This window comes from Sparus aurata, chromosome 6 (assembly GCF_900880675.1).
Source record: "Sparus aurata chromosome 6, fSpaAur1.1, whole genome shotgun sequence".
Taxonomy (NCBI): Eukaryota; Metazoa; Chordata; class Actinopteri; order Spariformes; family Sparidae; genus Sparus; species Sparus aurata.
The window spans coordinates 38,252,694-38,268,976 of record NC_044192.1 but is presented as its reverse complement, the minus strand read 5'-3'; the positions used below and the strand labels follow the sequence as shown (position 1 = coordinate 38,268,976).

The following is a 16,283-nucleotide window of genomic DNA, read 5'->3' as shown; positions in this document are numbered from 1 at the left end:
GCCAGTTACTGTGATTAAACACGAGTTGTTTAATGTTCACAATGTATCGTTTTTCATGGGAAAAATGAGGTGCGTCCCTGGGACGCATGGATAGTGAGTTTAGTGCGTCCTTTCAGATTTTAATGCGTCAGGGACGCAGGACGCGTACCTAGCAACATCACTGCAGCAGATGTTGCAGATCCAGATGTTTATTAACAATCATTAAAACTGTAACCAAATGAACCTGCACCGTCCAACTAACTCTCTATCATTTAGCTAAGTTGGGAACTGGAACCCCCTCAGAGACCAATGTTGTCCCCAGACCACTGGTTGAGAATCACTGCTTTACAAAAAACTACATCTGACATTGTCGTGTTGACAAACGCAGTCGAGAGCGTGGCTACTTTGGTGGTATCCTTATCGGGAGGGATGACGTATTTCCGCTTTTACGTAGATCCCAGTGGAGAGCGTGCACTGTGATAGGTTTCCTTCTTTGACAAACACAGCTTGTGTCCGATAGTATTTTAGAAAAAAAAGAAAACAGAGCAGACCTGAAAGTAACGAGTACCTTCCAGCCTTCCTAGACATTAACTCGAGTAAAAGTAAAAATATTTGTCTTGGAAATGTATTCAAGTAAGAGTAATAAGTACCAAAAAAAATAATACTCAAGTAAATTACAAATCCTCTGGATATGTACTTAAGTACAGTACTCAAGTTAATTTACTCCGTACTGTCCACCACTGTTGGTAACCTAGCAACAACCTGTTGAGTGACATGCACAGTAGCACTTTCATGTTTCGCCATCGTGCCTCATAACTGCTTTAACAAAAAGAACAGCATAGAGTGAAAGGAGAAAATGAGTGCGACAGCGCGAGAGGAAATTGTGGATATAAGAGGAAAGGTCACGTCACCAGTTTGGCAGTATTTCGGACAGTGTTTCTCCTATATGCATTCTGCTGCTGGATTTTCAGCTCCGCCGCCGCAAAAAAAAAAGACATGATTTTCGTCAGTTTATATCACGGGCGAATGGCGAATTTAAGATGCACACAGTGAAAGCACTACACCCTAAGGGTCCGTGTATCTTTTGGTCATTCGATTTTCCTTTCAGAAAAGGGTATTAAAAACCCAAAAACTAGTGGTTATTTGATTTTCGTTTTAGAATAAAAACATTAAAATGGAAATACAAGGCGTTTTTCTTTTTCATGGTCAAAAAGGGATGAGCGGAATTATAAAAATGATTCGATTTTTATTTTCTATTTCATATAACAAAAAATAAAATCACTAGAAAACAGAAACGGAAAAAAGGTCTGTTTATTCATATTCGGAGACCAGATGTTGTCATTTACTGGATGGTGCTGTGTAGAAGAAACAGTAGGCTAGTAGGCTATGGCGGGGTAATCTACCGTGACACATGGACGCAGTATTGAACTGCAGTCAAGCCGGCCGTCACCCCGATCTCTGTGGTCAAATCAGCCGCTCTTACATTTCGAGTGTACAAGTATTCTCAGCATTATAGTAGATGCGGACTTTTGGTTTTCAAAATAAAGGTATTAAGTAACAGTAACAGTAAGCTATAATTCGAACCTACATTTAATAAAATATGTCACATTAAAGTGTTTCATGACCCCATGATGAATAAAAAAACACTTAATATCAGGTATCTTTACTGCACCAGTGTGAAAAATGCCAAAATAAAAGTCCCATATTTATGCCTCCAGTTTGCATATTTGACCATATTTGAGGTGCTGTAAAAACACTTTGCTTAATAATTCCTTGCTATGGATGGTATAGCCTACTTGACTTCTACACATATAAGACTACACGCATACTTGAGACCAAGCATTTTTACTGCACCAATGTGGTTAAATTCAACAATAAAAGTCCCATATTAATACCTGCAGATTCCATATTTTCATATATTTGAGCTACTGTAAAAACACTTTGCTCAATAATTCCCTGCTATGGGTGGTATATTTGACATCTACACATATAAGACTACAAGCGTACTTAATATCAAGCATTTTTGCTGCACCAATGTAGATAAATTCAACAATAAAAGTCCCATATTTATACATGCAGATTCCATATTTTCATATATTTGACGTACTGTAAAAACTCTTTGCTCAATAATTCCTGGCTATGGATGGTACATTTGACTTTTACACATCTAAGACTACAACTATACTTGATATCAAGGAGAAATTCTAAAATAAAAGTCCCATATTTATGCCTGGAGATTGCATATTTGACCATATTTGAGCTGCTGTAAGAACACTTGTGTAGAAGTCAGATATATCACGCTTAGCCAGGAATTATTGAGCAAAGCGTTTTTACAGTACGTCAAATATATGAAAATATGGAATCTGCAGGTATAAATATGGGACTTTTTTTGTTGAATTTATCCACATTGGTGCAGTAAAAATGCTTGATATTAAGTATGCTTGTCAGTGGCGTAAGTATTGGCGGTGCAACCGGTGCAGCTGCAAAACAGCTGTCCAGAATTGCCACAGGCCCCTGTTTTTGTGAATAAAATAGCTGGGGGGCGGGTCGGTAAGGTTACGCTGATGGGCTGGTATAGGAGGAGGAAATGATAATTTGTCCAATCACCTTGATGCCTGTCAGTTATGATGAGTCACGTCTCGTCACCTCTCTGCTGTGTCTGCAGCTGAGCACTGTGATGCATGTCTCTCTCATGTCTGTTATCATACAATACCAAATAATAGCTGGGGCATTTATTTGTTTCAATCCCTTAACAGACCAGGCGGCAATTTGGGACAGCTGTTTAATTCCTTCCTCTCAAAAATCTGTGATGAAAATGTCACAAACTTCTCCAGCTTTTCAGTGAACTCTCTGGCATCCTTCTGCAAGTGAAGTTCTTCCTCCCTCCACCAGGCAGCCTGGCCCTGTTGCTGTCCTCCTCGGACAGACACTGAAGCTCAGTTTGATTTTTTCGCCAATCTCTCACTCTCTTGGGGTAGACAGAGAAACGTCTAGCGGCTGCTTCTCCCGAGTTTTCCTCTGCATATTTTAAGACAGAATGTTTGAATTTGAAGTCGTACTTTTTATTTTTTTGCTGCACCGGAGCCATGGCGATCATCAATGTGATACTGACTGACAGAAAGCAGCACAACCCGTGAAAAAGGCAAAGAAGAAAAACGTGCAGTGTCAGTGGTCACGTTTCCTTCCTTGATGTTTTAAAAGAATAAATTAGACTCGGCATTTATTTAGAACCAGTGGTTATTTATCCAAATATACACCTGCACCCGGCGTTTAAAGGGGACCCTGCGGTTAATTGAAACCCGGTTATTATTTGGTAATATACGGTAGTTACCAAGGCAAGGTGCTAAATAAATACATAAATAAATAAATAAATAAATAAATGAATGAATGAATGAATGAATGAATGAATAAAAGCTGTCCATCGGCCTATCATTGATCGGCCCACTGGGAAAAATCCCGGTACTCCCGATGGCCAGTCCACCCCTGCTAGCAGTTCTCTCGAGTGGCTGTGTGACTGTGTGTGTGTGTGTGTGTGTGTGTGTGTGCACGTGCAGTGAGCAAGAGCATGCGCTTGTGTTTAGGGCGGGGGTAGGGGCACAAAAAAAATCTTTGCACCGGGGCCCATCACCATGATGTTACGCTATGATACTTGTATGTGTAGAAGTTAAGTATACCATCCATAGCCAGGAATATTGAGCAAAGTGTTTTTACAGTAGCTCAAATATATGAAAATATGCCACTTGGAGGTACAAATGGGGAAATTTATTGTTGAATTTCTCCACATTGGTGCAGTAAAAATGCAAGATATCAAGTATAGTGGTAGTCTTAGATGTGTAGATGTCAAATATACCATCAGTAGCCAGGAAATATTGAGCAATGTGTTTTTACAGTAGCTCAAATATGGTAAAATATGCAAACTGGAGGTTTAAATATGAGACTTTTATTTTGGCATGTCTCTACACTGGTGCAGTAAAGATACTTGATATTAAGTGTTTTTTCTTCATCATGGGCTCATGAAACACTTTAATGTAACATATTTTATTTAAAATGTAGGTTCGAATTATAGCTTACTGTTCTTAATACCTTCATTTTGAAAACTGAAAGTAAATACGCTGTTTCTCCGCATTTACCATAATGCTGAGAATACTTGTACACTCGAAATTTAAGTGCGGCTGATTTGACCACGGAGATTGGGCTTGACCGCAGTTCCATACTGCCACGGTAGATTACCCCGCCGTAGCCTACTAGCCTACTGTTTCTTCTACACAGCACCGTCCTGTAAATGACAACATCTGGTCTCAGAATATGAATAAACAGGCCTTTTTTCCATTTCTATTTTCTAGTGATTTTATTTTTTGTTATATGAAATAGAAAATGAATATCAAATCATTTTTATAATTTCGCTCATCCCTTTTTAACCTTGAAAAAGAAAAACGCCTTGTATTTCAATTTTAATTTTTTTATTTTAAAACGAAAATCAAATAACCACTACTTTTTTGTTTTTTAATACCCGTTTCTGAAAGGAAAATCGAATAACCAAAAGATACACGGACCCCTATGTTATCTTGAAATCGATTAGTATTGTCATTACTGCTATTTGTGTCATTTCTACAAGTCACTGTTTAAGTTGAGTTGATTTACCATTTTTTGATTCTGTTTCCATAAAAGAAAATATAATAATAAAGAAAATAACGGTAAAAAAGTTCACTAATGCTCAAGAGGTTAACATATTGTCAAGCAGAAACTTCTACACTATTTTGTCTCATGTCTTAGATTCTGATTCTGAAATCCTGAAAACGATTTTTTTTCAAAAATCTCACCAGTAGTCACCATTTAAAGGGTTATTTTTAACAAATGTATTATTTCAAATAGGTTAAAAAAATCAAATTATCGATATCGACTGACAGGGCAGTTGCTAGGAATTCTGGGCCCCCTGAAAGAATATCGGTGTGGGCCCCTCTACCCCATTCATTGCCACCTTCAATTTTCTTGTTTTTCAGTATTCTTGACGGTGCCTGGTGTAATACACCCAATTTGTTTCCTTTTTTTACGATTAACAACTTAACAAGTCAGAGTGTTATTATGTAAATTATGTATAATTAGTTGTCTTATTCTCATTTCACTGATTTGCAACACGTTATTACACCTCTGATTGCAAATACATTTTCAATTAACCACTCAACAAATAGGTAGTGGGTCACTAATAAACCAAAACAGCCAACCAGTGTCTACATCACTCACTCACCATCAAAGGCATCATTGGACTGCTGGGCTGAGCGACTGCTGTGGGGTCAAACTCAGATGAAGCAGCCACTGCTGATTCTAGTGCAGCAGAGCATTAAGGTTTATTGTTCCATTATATATATTGTAAACATTATATGTTATGTTTCATGGAGAAACTGATGCAGAACTAACCTATTCTTGGACAAAATCTAAATGGGCTTCTTAGTACCATAGCTCTAGGTGGACAGCTTCACTTTCCCAGGCAAAAAATATTCTTAAACCATTCAAAAGTCAGTGTAAACTGTCCACAACTCTAAATAGTCTTTTTTACTTTGTTGTTGTCAGCTATTATGGTGTCTTTTATTTTATACTGCTATGAAAACAAACAAATCTTTGAACATTTAACTTTTTTGTATTTAGGCTATTCAAATGTCCCACTAATAACACATTTTACAAGACCACATTGAACACATCATGATAACGTAACTGACCTTCGTCAGATGCTCATAATTACTGAGTAGAACTTGAATGCGTCATAATACATTTCAATGCAGCCTCTGAATGGGCGCATACTGGAGCACTGTCCGACAGTGATATGTGTGAAACACACAGTCACTGTAGTAGCCCCTAAATTAGTAACCAGGGCTTGTTTACAGCTGCTAAAGTATGTAACGCTGTTACTGTGATGACACATGACAGTTAAATATTTAATCTGTCTATAATAACCACATCCTGACATGTAACTGAGATTTTTGATAATCTAAGTACTAATAATAACAATCATGACAAAAAATGAACAAAGACTGCAGATCAAGATAAGAAGCTGCAACTGGCAGTGAGCAGCTCTCTTTTCTGTTAGCAGTGAAGTGATGTAGTCCATGACAGAACATTATAGAATATGATAATGTATAAAATAACATTTAATGGTTAAAAAAAGTACAGTTGCAGTAGACTTCTATTACAAATATTATATCATATTATAATTAAACGAATCAAGACAGATGTCACATTTACATGTCAGGGTGTGGTTATTATAGACTTATATTCTTTCATCTACCGGTCCCCTTGGCAGGTGAGCCAAAAAGTTAGTTTACAGCCCTGTTAGTAACGTTCAGTTATAGCTACTCTGGAACCGTTGCTCTACAATGAACTGGCGACTTGTCCAGAGTGTAGCACGGCCAGATGACAGCTAACGTAGGCTCCAGCTTGCGCCCCGTCAAAGGTAATGTTACAGACATTAAATTAATGAACAAGTAGGCTAATTGTTTCAGCCGCCCTCGGTAGTTTTACTCTCACCATTCTTAGAAACTATGTTTTTGATGTCCTGGGCCCCTGCTCTGCTGCTTCTACTCCTGGCCTCCTTCTCAACTCTTCTCTGGTGTCCGGACTTGTGCTTTTTGGGGGGCATCCTAACCCTGCTGGAGTTCGCTCGCGCTCACTTAATTCCGATGAGGAAGAACTATGGGAAGAACGAACCGCGGTATGGACCAAACCATTTTTTAAGAAGGGGCCAAGGGGGTTATTGAAAAAATTAAAATTAGAATATTGTATGACTTGTGGCTTTGTTTGAATTCGGATTCATTCGTATGAATATATATTAGTTCAGTGTATGCATAACCATTTTGTCATAGAGTCTACTGGGGGCTGTGTGTGGGCCCTATAGCGGGCTGTGGGCCCTTAGAATTGTCATCACCTTTCCCCCCTGTACGACGGCGCTGTCGACTGATATGAAACACTTATATCGTGATACATTTTTTAGCCATATTGCCCAGCCTTAAGTAAACATGGTATGTTGTTTATTTGTTATTTTGGAATCTGACTCAGTGCTTTTACTTTTTGGTGCTGCCATGTTGTATCTGCCTCCTGGAGGGAGGTTGAAAAGATGTGACTTGACATGGACTTGTGAAATCAATTTGACTTTCTCTATGAGACTGAAAACTATTCTGATAAAGAAGAGCTGTATTATTCATTTCATCATTTTTATAGAAGGTGCGCACCTTTGAGTATTTTGATATTCATCTCGTTAGAGCAGCTAATATGATCCTTCAATTTAAAATGACATACTGTAATGGAAAAGAGTGTGGCAATATCAGAATGTGGCAATATATATATATATATATATATAATATATATTAATAACTTATGAATGATTGAGAAGAAGTTTCCATGTTTCCATCTCATAATGTGGTCACTTTTTTATATGCGGTGTAAAAGATCTGTTTCTGTTATTACTACAAATGCTGTCCCCTGATAATGATATTTTATGTCATGTAGAACTTTTTGTTAATTTTCATTTGCTTTATTTCTTTTTAACATTTAATGATTTTTATATGGTTGATATTTGTATAGTGGGAAAGGAATGGGTTGTTGACTATGAGTATATGAATGTGCACAGTATTTAGTGGGCTACACCTCGCTACAAAATGGACTAGAGAAGGCGGCAGCATCAATGGGCAGAGATAAAAAGCTACAGTCAAGTCGGACAGTTTTTCTGCAGTCTTCAGTCTGTCAAGGAAATCACATTAATCCTGCTACATCAGATTCTAATAATAAAAAGAATGGAATTAGTCCTGTAAATCAGTTTATATACAGTTTCCAACTGTTTCAATCATGACAGGGTAGCATAATAAAATGCTTCATAGGCAATATGTGATTTCTTTTCATGGTTCAACCTTCTATATATGAATTGCTAGGTAAACTGGCATCAAATTAGTTTGCTGCTATATACAAATCATAACCCGTCCTATTCAAATTTTTGTTAATTTTAGGAATCCTTACATCTGACGGTTTTATGTTGAAAATAATAATTAAATCAGTCTCTTAAAAACTTGACATATTGTAGTTGATATTGTAATCTTTTTAATGTTTACAGTCATAAAATAAATGTATTTAGTTTCTGACTACTAATTCTCACCATCGACCACAAAACATGTATTGTGTCAACAAAATAAAACTTAAAATTGAAAAAAAAAGACTCTCACCGATTGTCGAACCTCAGATTGAAGAGGAACAATGCGGATTCCGTCCTGGTCGTGGAACAACGGACCAGCTCTTTACTCTGGCAGGGGTCTTGGAGGGGGCCTGGGAGTACAATCTCCCAGTCCACATGTGTTTTGTGGATCTGGAGAAGGCGTACGACCGGGTCCCCCGAGATGTTCTGTGGGAGGTGCTGGGGGAGTATGGGGTGAGGGGGTCCCTTCTCAGGGCCATCCAATCCCTATATTCTCAAAGCGAGAGCTGTGTGTGTATACTCGGAAGTAAGTCGGACTTGTTCCAAGTGGGTGTTGGCCTCCGCCAGGGATGTGCCTTGTCCCCAATCATGTTTGTGATTTACATGGACAGGATTTCGAGGCGCAGTCATGGTATGGAAGGGTTACAGGTCGGTGACCTTAAGATCGCATCACTGCTTTTTGCGGATGATGTGGTCTTGATGGCATCATCGGCTGTAGATCTACAACGCTCATTGGATCAGTTCGCAGCTGAGTGTGAAGCGGCAGGGATGTGGATCAGCACCTCTAAATCTGAGGCCATGGTTCTCAGTAGGAAACCGGTGGATTGCCTACTCCAGGTGGGGAATGTGTCCTTGCCCCAAGTGAAGGAGTTCAAGTACCTCAGGGTTTTGTTCACGAGTGAGGGGATGATGGGGTGGGAGATTGACAGGAGAGTCGGAGCAGCGGGTGCGGTGTTGCATGCGCTTCACCGCACGGTTGTGACGAAATGGGAGCTGAGCCGAAAGGCAAAGCTCTCGATCTACCGGTCAATCTTCGTCCCTACCCTCACCTATGGTCATGAGCGATGGGTCATGACCGAAAGAATGAGATCGTGGGTACAAGCGGCCGAAATGGGTTTTCTTCGCAGGGTGGCTGGGGTCTCCCTTAGAGATAGGGTAAGAAGCTCAGCCATCCGGGAGGGACTCGGATTAGAGCCGCTGCTCCTCTGCGTAGAAAGGAGCCAGTTGAGGTGGTTCGGGCATCTGATGAGGATGCCACCAGGGCGCCTTCCTAGGGAGGTGTTCCTGGCACGTCCAACTGGGAGGAGACCTAGGGGTAGACCCAGGACCAGGTGGAGGGATTAAATCTCTTCTCTGGCCTGGGAGCGCCTGGGGATTCCCCAGTCAGAGTTAGCCAATGTGGCCGGGGAAAGGGAAGTCTGGGACTCACTACTGAAGCTGCTGCCCCCGCGACCCGATTCTGGATAAGCGGTTGACAATGGATGGATGGATGGAATGGATGGACTCTCACCAGTTCAAATATGAAAACTTTTTTTCAAACATCATATCGTTGAGTCAATATGTCAACAAATCAGCTCTCATCAGATGACAGCCAGGCGTCTTCCATCATACCCTGGGTCTTGTAGTTGGAGTAGGTGTTGGTGGAAAGCGTCTGCAGCAAATGTATTTCCTTATGAGTCAGCTGATGGCTGAACAGTTCTCTCTGTGATTGGTGCAGGTCAGTCAGTACACCTTCGCCATGTGCAGCTACAGAGAGAAGAAAGCCGAGCCTGTTGAGCTTCTCCAACTGGATGGCTACACTGTAGACTACACCGACCCCCAGCCAGGTAATAGCAGCCGTAACACACAGCTGTGCCGTGCATGACAACAAGCAAAGCTGAAGACAGAAAAGCATTACAGTTTGAAATGCAAATCTGTTGTTAAAACCCCTGCACACCAACAGTCTAACTACACAGGTATTTTCACTGATGTTGGCTGATTAGGCTTCGTCTCTGGAGGCTGTAGGTGATTACATTCTGCTTGACTGACGTCTTAATCATTGACCTGCTAATTTTGTTGCACCCGCCGGACAATTTAGTGAATGATGGGCATATCTGAAGGGTTTCTGTCTATTGTTGTTTCCACTGTCCACCCTTTCAGGTCTAGATGGTGGTCGGACATTCTTCAATGCTGTCAAAGAGGGTGACACTGTGATCTTTGCCAGTGATGATGAGCAGGACCGGATCCTGTGGGTGCAGGCTATGTACCGAGCCACTGGTCAGTCACACAAGCCAGTTCCTCCTACCCAGGTCCAGAAGCTCAACTCAAGAGGGGGCACAGCACCCCAGCTCGATGCACCTATATCTCAGTTCTGTAAGTTTTCAAATGTCAGAAACCTATTTGTCTCTTCTCACACCACAGTAATGTTGAGGAAGTAACATTTTAGCTGATCTAATCACATTTCTAGGAAAAAACACTTGACCTTTCAATCACTGTAGGTCAGAATTAGGTTATGGCATGCCATTTAATAAGGTATTATATATGTACAGTTTGTCTCTATAGAATGAAAGTCTAAGTATATGAATACAAATCTGAGAATACTGAATGGAACCTAAAGTGGCAACAGTTGAAATATTTGAATACTTTGTTTATATTAATATTTGCCTGATAAGTTGGAACTGCCTGGAAGTGAGATTCACTGACTGTTTCATTGTGGATGACAAATTGCAATCAATTTCCTTATCAGTAGAACAGTATTACAGGTTATCAGTTTTATTTAGGCCCATAATCATAATGTTCATTATCTCTGCATCTCTTAGGAGTGCTGCTACCAGATTCTGCCCTGTCATGCTTATAATAACACACTTCTTGTAGCAAGTGCAGCACTGAAAAATCTGACATTGATTGATACTTGATACGAGATAGTGGGAAAGGAGTGTGTTGTTGGTTACAGCTGACTTACAAGCACATGGATACACACAGTATTTAAGAGGCTCGTTCAACTGACTAGAGCAGGCGGCAGCAGCAATGAGCAGTCAAACAGCAGCGTTCAAGTCAGACAGTTCTCCTGCGCCTTCAGGCTGTCCGTGAAGCCACGGAAACGCTGACATCTGATTCCAATTAAAAAAAAAACAATGGCATTCGTCGGTATGTGTGTGTGTGTGTGTGTGTGTGTGTGTATAAAATATAGACAGAGATAAGACAAAATATACAGGAGCAAGAGTAAGACATTATGCAAATGCTTGCTTAAATTGTGCCACTGACGCAGCTGCTCTGATATTTAGTGGAAGTTTGTTTCACAGTGTTGGAGCAAGAACCATAAAAGCACAATCCCTTTGTTTTCAGTCTGGACCATAGTACTGTTACAGAATTTGGTTCACTGATCTGAGTCTTGGAGCAGACTAAGGGCTGAGTAGTTCTGAAATGTAAAGTGGAGCAAGATCATTTTAAAGCTTTAAAAGTAATCAATAAAAAATTTAATTAAATTATGTAATGCATTGGTAACCACTGTTATTTAGCCAGGACTATGGTGATGTGTGATGTGTTGAGTGCTAGTGTGGAGTCTAGCTGCTGTATTTTGTACTAACTGTAGGCAGGCAACTGCTGTGTTGTTTAAACAGGTGAATAATGAGTTACTGTAATCTAGACGGGAGAAAATGAGGGTGTAGATGAGTTGTTCAACTATATTTCTGGGTAGCATTGGTTTGACGTTGGCAATATATTATGGGAGAACATTTGGTCTAAACCAGGTTTCTTAAGTAAAGGCTGGATACAGGCCTGTTTAAAATAGTCAAGCCAGATAAAGGTGATGTGTTTGTAATGTTAAGAAGCTAGATGGCGATCACTCCAAAAGTCTCTTTGAACAGGGCAGAAGGAAGAATGTGAAGTTTCTAATTAGTGATATTAATACTGGATACAATGTCATCCAAGTCCTCAGGGGTTATGGGTTTGGACTTATCCAACAGTGTGGTGGAGGGTGGGAGCTCAGCTGATGGTAAAGGTGAATCCACAGGAGGAATAGAGGATTTAATATTTTCTATTTTTCTAAAAAAAAATTTTAAAAACCTCTCACAGTCTGCTGCAGAGGTGGTAGGAACAGCAGCTTGGTAGGGATTTACTAGGCTGTTAATGGCATTAAATACTAATCTTAGGTAATGCTTTTTTGATTAACTAAATAAGAGAGGTAAGAGACCCTCTCGTTCTTTACCAGGCAATTAAATAGACATCATAATTCCCTCATATGTATTCTGTGAACTTCAAGTTTTGTGTATTTCATCTATGTTCAGCTCTCCTACATTATCTTTTTAGTTTTCTAATGTTTTCATTGCAACTGTGTTGCTATTTAAAACACGCGTGTAAACGATATGCGTGGGACATGGAGTGGCATAGATACAGTCAACTTTAATGTCAAATATCCAAGTTTCAGTCCATATACTAATTACAAGAACAAAAATCAGATGAGGCCTTACTTTTGATCAGTCACAGCTTCTTTTGCTTGATGCCATACTCCCTGCAACATTTTTTACATATAATCCAATGATGTCCTTGCTTTGTCCTCTTCTTGTTCACGTACTGTACATGTTTTCGATTGTTACTGTTATTCTTTCTCAGTGTGCTGCTTCGCTCTTTGTTTGTAGAACTGCTGTAGTGTTAAAGTGTTGGTGGCTTTGCTGTGTGTCTTTATGTTTCTCTGTTTCTTCCTTCCTTTTCTTCTTTCTTCCTTCTACTTCCTCTAAACCCTGACCCTGCTATCTTAGCTGGATTAAAGGGTAAGTGCTTTCCTCCCCTTTCTTTCTCTTTCCTCCTTTTGTTGTCCATCACTCTTCCTCTTTTAATACATTTCTGTATTGTATTACTGTTTGGAGGACAGAAATAGGAGACATACCTACTTCTTTGTAACATAACATGCATGCAGAGATGATTTGCTCTGGCTGTGCTTCTGTCTGCATATTTGCCAATCGTACAACAGACATTGACTAGATTTATTTGTCATGGATCACCGTCCTGCAGAAGTAATGCATTGTAGGTCAGGGTTAAGTTTCAAAGATGTGTTTTCTTTTTCAAGAGGACATGTTTGTGATTGCTTCTGAGCTATAGCATGTTCACTTTTAGTATAATTTGTGGTGGTTGTTATATCCCTGCGATTAAACTGGACCATTTGACTGGACCACAGCTGGACTGTTTTGAAAATGTATGTTTAATTTTTTTGAATTAATTCTTCTACATATTATTATTGTTATAATGGTTTTTATTTTAGCACTGTCAACTGAACAGAGTTTAAAAGTTTACATAAATAGATGGAAGTTACTGCAGATCATTTGGCTAAGGTCCTCTACATCACAAATAAATCTTGATAATGATATCTCAGGGCAGTTATAGTCAGATTTATTTATTTTGTTTATTCCATTTTAATGGGCAAAAAGTTTGTGCATTTTTTAAACTACACTGAAGAGCTTGTTCAGATCAAGAAGTTACACAGCAATTGTCCACAGTCAGGCCTGCTCTTTGGATGTTGCAAGAATGTATGATTTATTGCAAGGGCACACCAATCAAGATTTTTGAAGCTCATCACCGATTGCTGGAATCAGTAGTTGCCGATACAGATCACCGATCAAGAGGACGACTCTGGCCCCATTGTCTCAGTCTTTGTACTGAGGTCATTACTGAAGCCATTACTCTGCCACCTGCTTACTGCTCATATCTTATGATTATCTTAATTTACTTTAATCTTTGACAGGAGTTTGATCAAATTATATAAAGCATCTGTAACTCCAGACTGCACTCAGCTTTTTCAGTTAATTTATTTAATGTACACAGAGGAAAGATCCCTCTTCCAGGATAGACAGACATGCAGTAGATGTCGCCTGTCCAGACTAGAAAAACAAAATAACAGAGTATACAGATTTCATTGACAGAATATCTGATACAGATTCTATAATATATGTAAAGTTTGTGGATCCAGGAAGACGACTTAGCAGGCTGAGGCATCGCCAAGCGGTGCCCGAGCCACCTGGCCTCCTCTCCACCATGGTGACTGTCTTTATGTGAGGCAGCGAGATTCAGGAGAGAGAGAGAGAGAGAGAGGTTCCCAGGAGGCCATGAACCAGCAGAAAGAATCCTGAATAAAAAGAGAGGACAGACGGACAGAGAAGGGGAGAGAGCAAGAGCTTGCAGCTTGTCCATCGCTGTTCAAGACACTCACAGATTGCTCTGGCCAAATTGGTAGATGAGGAAATTGTCAATCTACCAGTATGCATGCAAGATAACTGGTCACTGCAGTGCCTTACCATATGGTATTCTGTTGCAGCAGAAGTTAAGCCTTGTTCAACTTTATTCGCTGGTGTTGTTGTGGTGGAGCTGTGTTGACACCCCCTTTGCCCCTATAGACTGACTCTATTGAAATGAATGAGCAGGCTGCTCTTTTTAAGCTCATGTCAGTCTGAATGCAGGCTTATGTATGTAAATATATAGATATTTCATAATAGGTAGACATCAACCTATGGTGAATACATATTATCTCGTGAAAGTTACCAAGCAAAATAATTCCAACGGATTATATGTGTAGAACACAATGACAGAAAAAGAAATCAGGGCAGACTAACATACTTGATAAATGAAAAACTGCTTCCTGCGTTCATTTGTGTAAGTGAATTTATTGAGTGAGCTGTTTTTGACACAACCACTGGAATCCCACTGAGTCCCAGCAGCTGGTAATTACCAAGTTAAAAGTGCCAGGTCATGAATAATACAGTGAGGTTGCTGCACAATTAAATCAGGCAGCAATCAGTCAATGTTACCAAATAACTACTTGTCAGTTCACACCTGGATCTGCACAATGAATAATATAACATCATGTTAGCCCCACCACCCACACCCCAACCAAAATCAAAATAGACTACATCAAAACACTTTAACAACAAAGACAGTTAAGAGATCATTTTTTTCAGCTGCTGAGAGGGGAAATTGAACTTGAACTTGCGTTATGCTGACTGGTGGTGTCATTTGTTTTGACATATGTTATTCACATGAATAGAAAAGATTAGGATTATTCTGTGGATGTGGTGAAATCTGAGATGCTGTTTTTTCTGTCCAGTATCGTTATCAAAATTCTTTCTTTAAATCTCTGCTCCTGTTGTTCTTTTTATCAGAAAATATGCACTGATGTTGATGCTAATTCTAACAAGGGGAGGATATCCTTGCTCTCTCTTTATAAAGACTGGGAAATTTTGGAGGCCTAAAACCACAACCCTGTCTTCTACAAATTAAATTAAATACAGTCGATTGAACTTACTGTATCTGCAATACACTGCTAACATAATTTAAATTGTGGGCCCTGACTCTATAATCTATGAAAGTTTAACTTTTTGAATGGAATTATGGAAATAAATAAACTTTTTCATGATATTCTAATTTTTTGGAAAGGGTCTGTATTTAGTAAATGATGGAATAAATTGATAGCAGCTAGATAGATGGTAACTTAAGTTTTAAGAACACATTCCCGTTGTTAAATAAGTCTATTCCATCCATTTACGTATTCAGTTTTAGACACACTCTCTCTCAAATGGTCACATGTCAGTGGGGACTTAATACTGACTGAGGTGCAACCCGGCATCCTACTGCTGTGTGAGGTAGGTAGCTAATATTGCAAGCTGTTTATTAAGTTAATTTTAATTTTAAACAACACACTCCTTTCCCACTATCTCGTATCAAGTATCAATCAATGTCAGATTTTTCAGTGCTGCACTTGCTACAAGAAGTGTGTTATTTAGTTAATTATTAAATTAATTTTGCATTACTAAATACTAGTGTATGTAGCCTGGAAGTGCTATTATTAGGTAGAGATGCCTATCACATGTTTAAGTCTAGGCTGAGGAGCTAGCCTAGCTAAGTGTTGCGGGAACAGCTTTTTAAAGCTAGCCAGTAAAATTAAAAGTGGGGTTAGCATTGCATATCAGGGTTTCCGCCAGGTTTAAGTTGACCCCCCGCCAGGCTAAGCATTTGGGATTTTTTATTCTATTTTAATTTTTAGAAATGCTTTTCTTTAAAATGCCTTCTTTAAAGTGCACAGCTCAGTTGGAAACATATACAGTGGCTTGCAAAAGTATTCACCCCCCTTGAACTTTTCCCCATTTTGTCACGTTACAACCACAAACGTAATTGTATTTTAATGGCATTTCATCTGATAGACCAACACAAAGTGGTGCATAATTGTGAAGTGGAAGGAAAATGATACAAGGTTTTCAAACATTTTTAAAAATAGAAAACTGAAAAGTGTGGTGTGCAAAAGTATTCACCCCCTTTACCCTGATACACTTAAATAAAATCCAGTGCAACCAATTGCCTTCAGAAGTCCCCTAATTAGTAAATGGAG

The 16,283-nt window shown here is 39.3% G+C and overlaps 1 protein-coding gene across 1 annotated transcript in view; it reads left to right on the top strand.

Moving 5' to 3' along the window:
- The window catches only part of LOC115583391 (calcium-dependent secretion activator 1-like), a 243,925-nt gene that overhangs the window by 183,685 nt on the left and 43,957 nt on the right, over nucleotides 1-16,283 (top strand). The window contains exons 10-12 of the mRNA XM_030420176.1: nucleotides 9,651-9,759; nucleotides 10,073-10,285; nucleotides 12,670-12,681. Of these exons, the coding sequence (XP_030276036.1) occupies nucleotides 9,651-9,759; nucleotides 10,073-10,285; nucleotides 12,670-12,681 (334 nt within the window). The remainder of the gene's footprint in view (nucleotides 1-9,650; nucleotides 9,760-10,072; nucleotides 10,286-12,669; nucleotides 12,682-16,283) is intronic.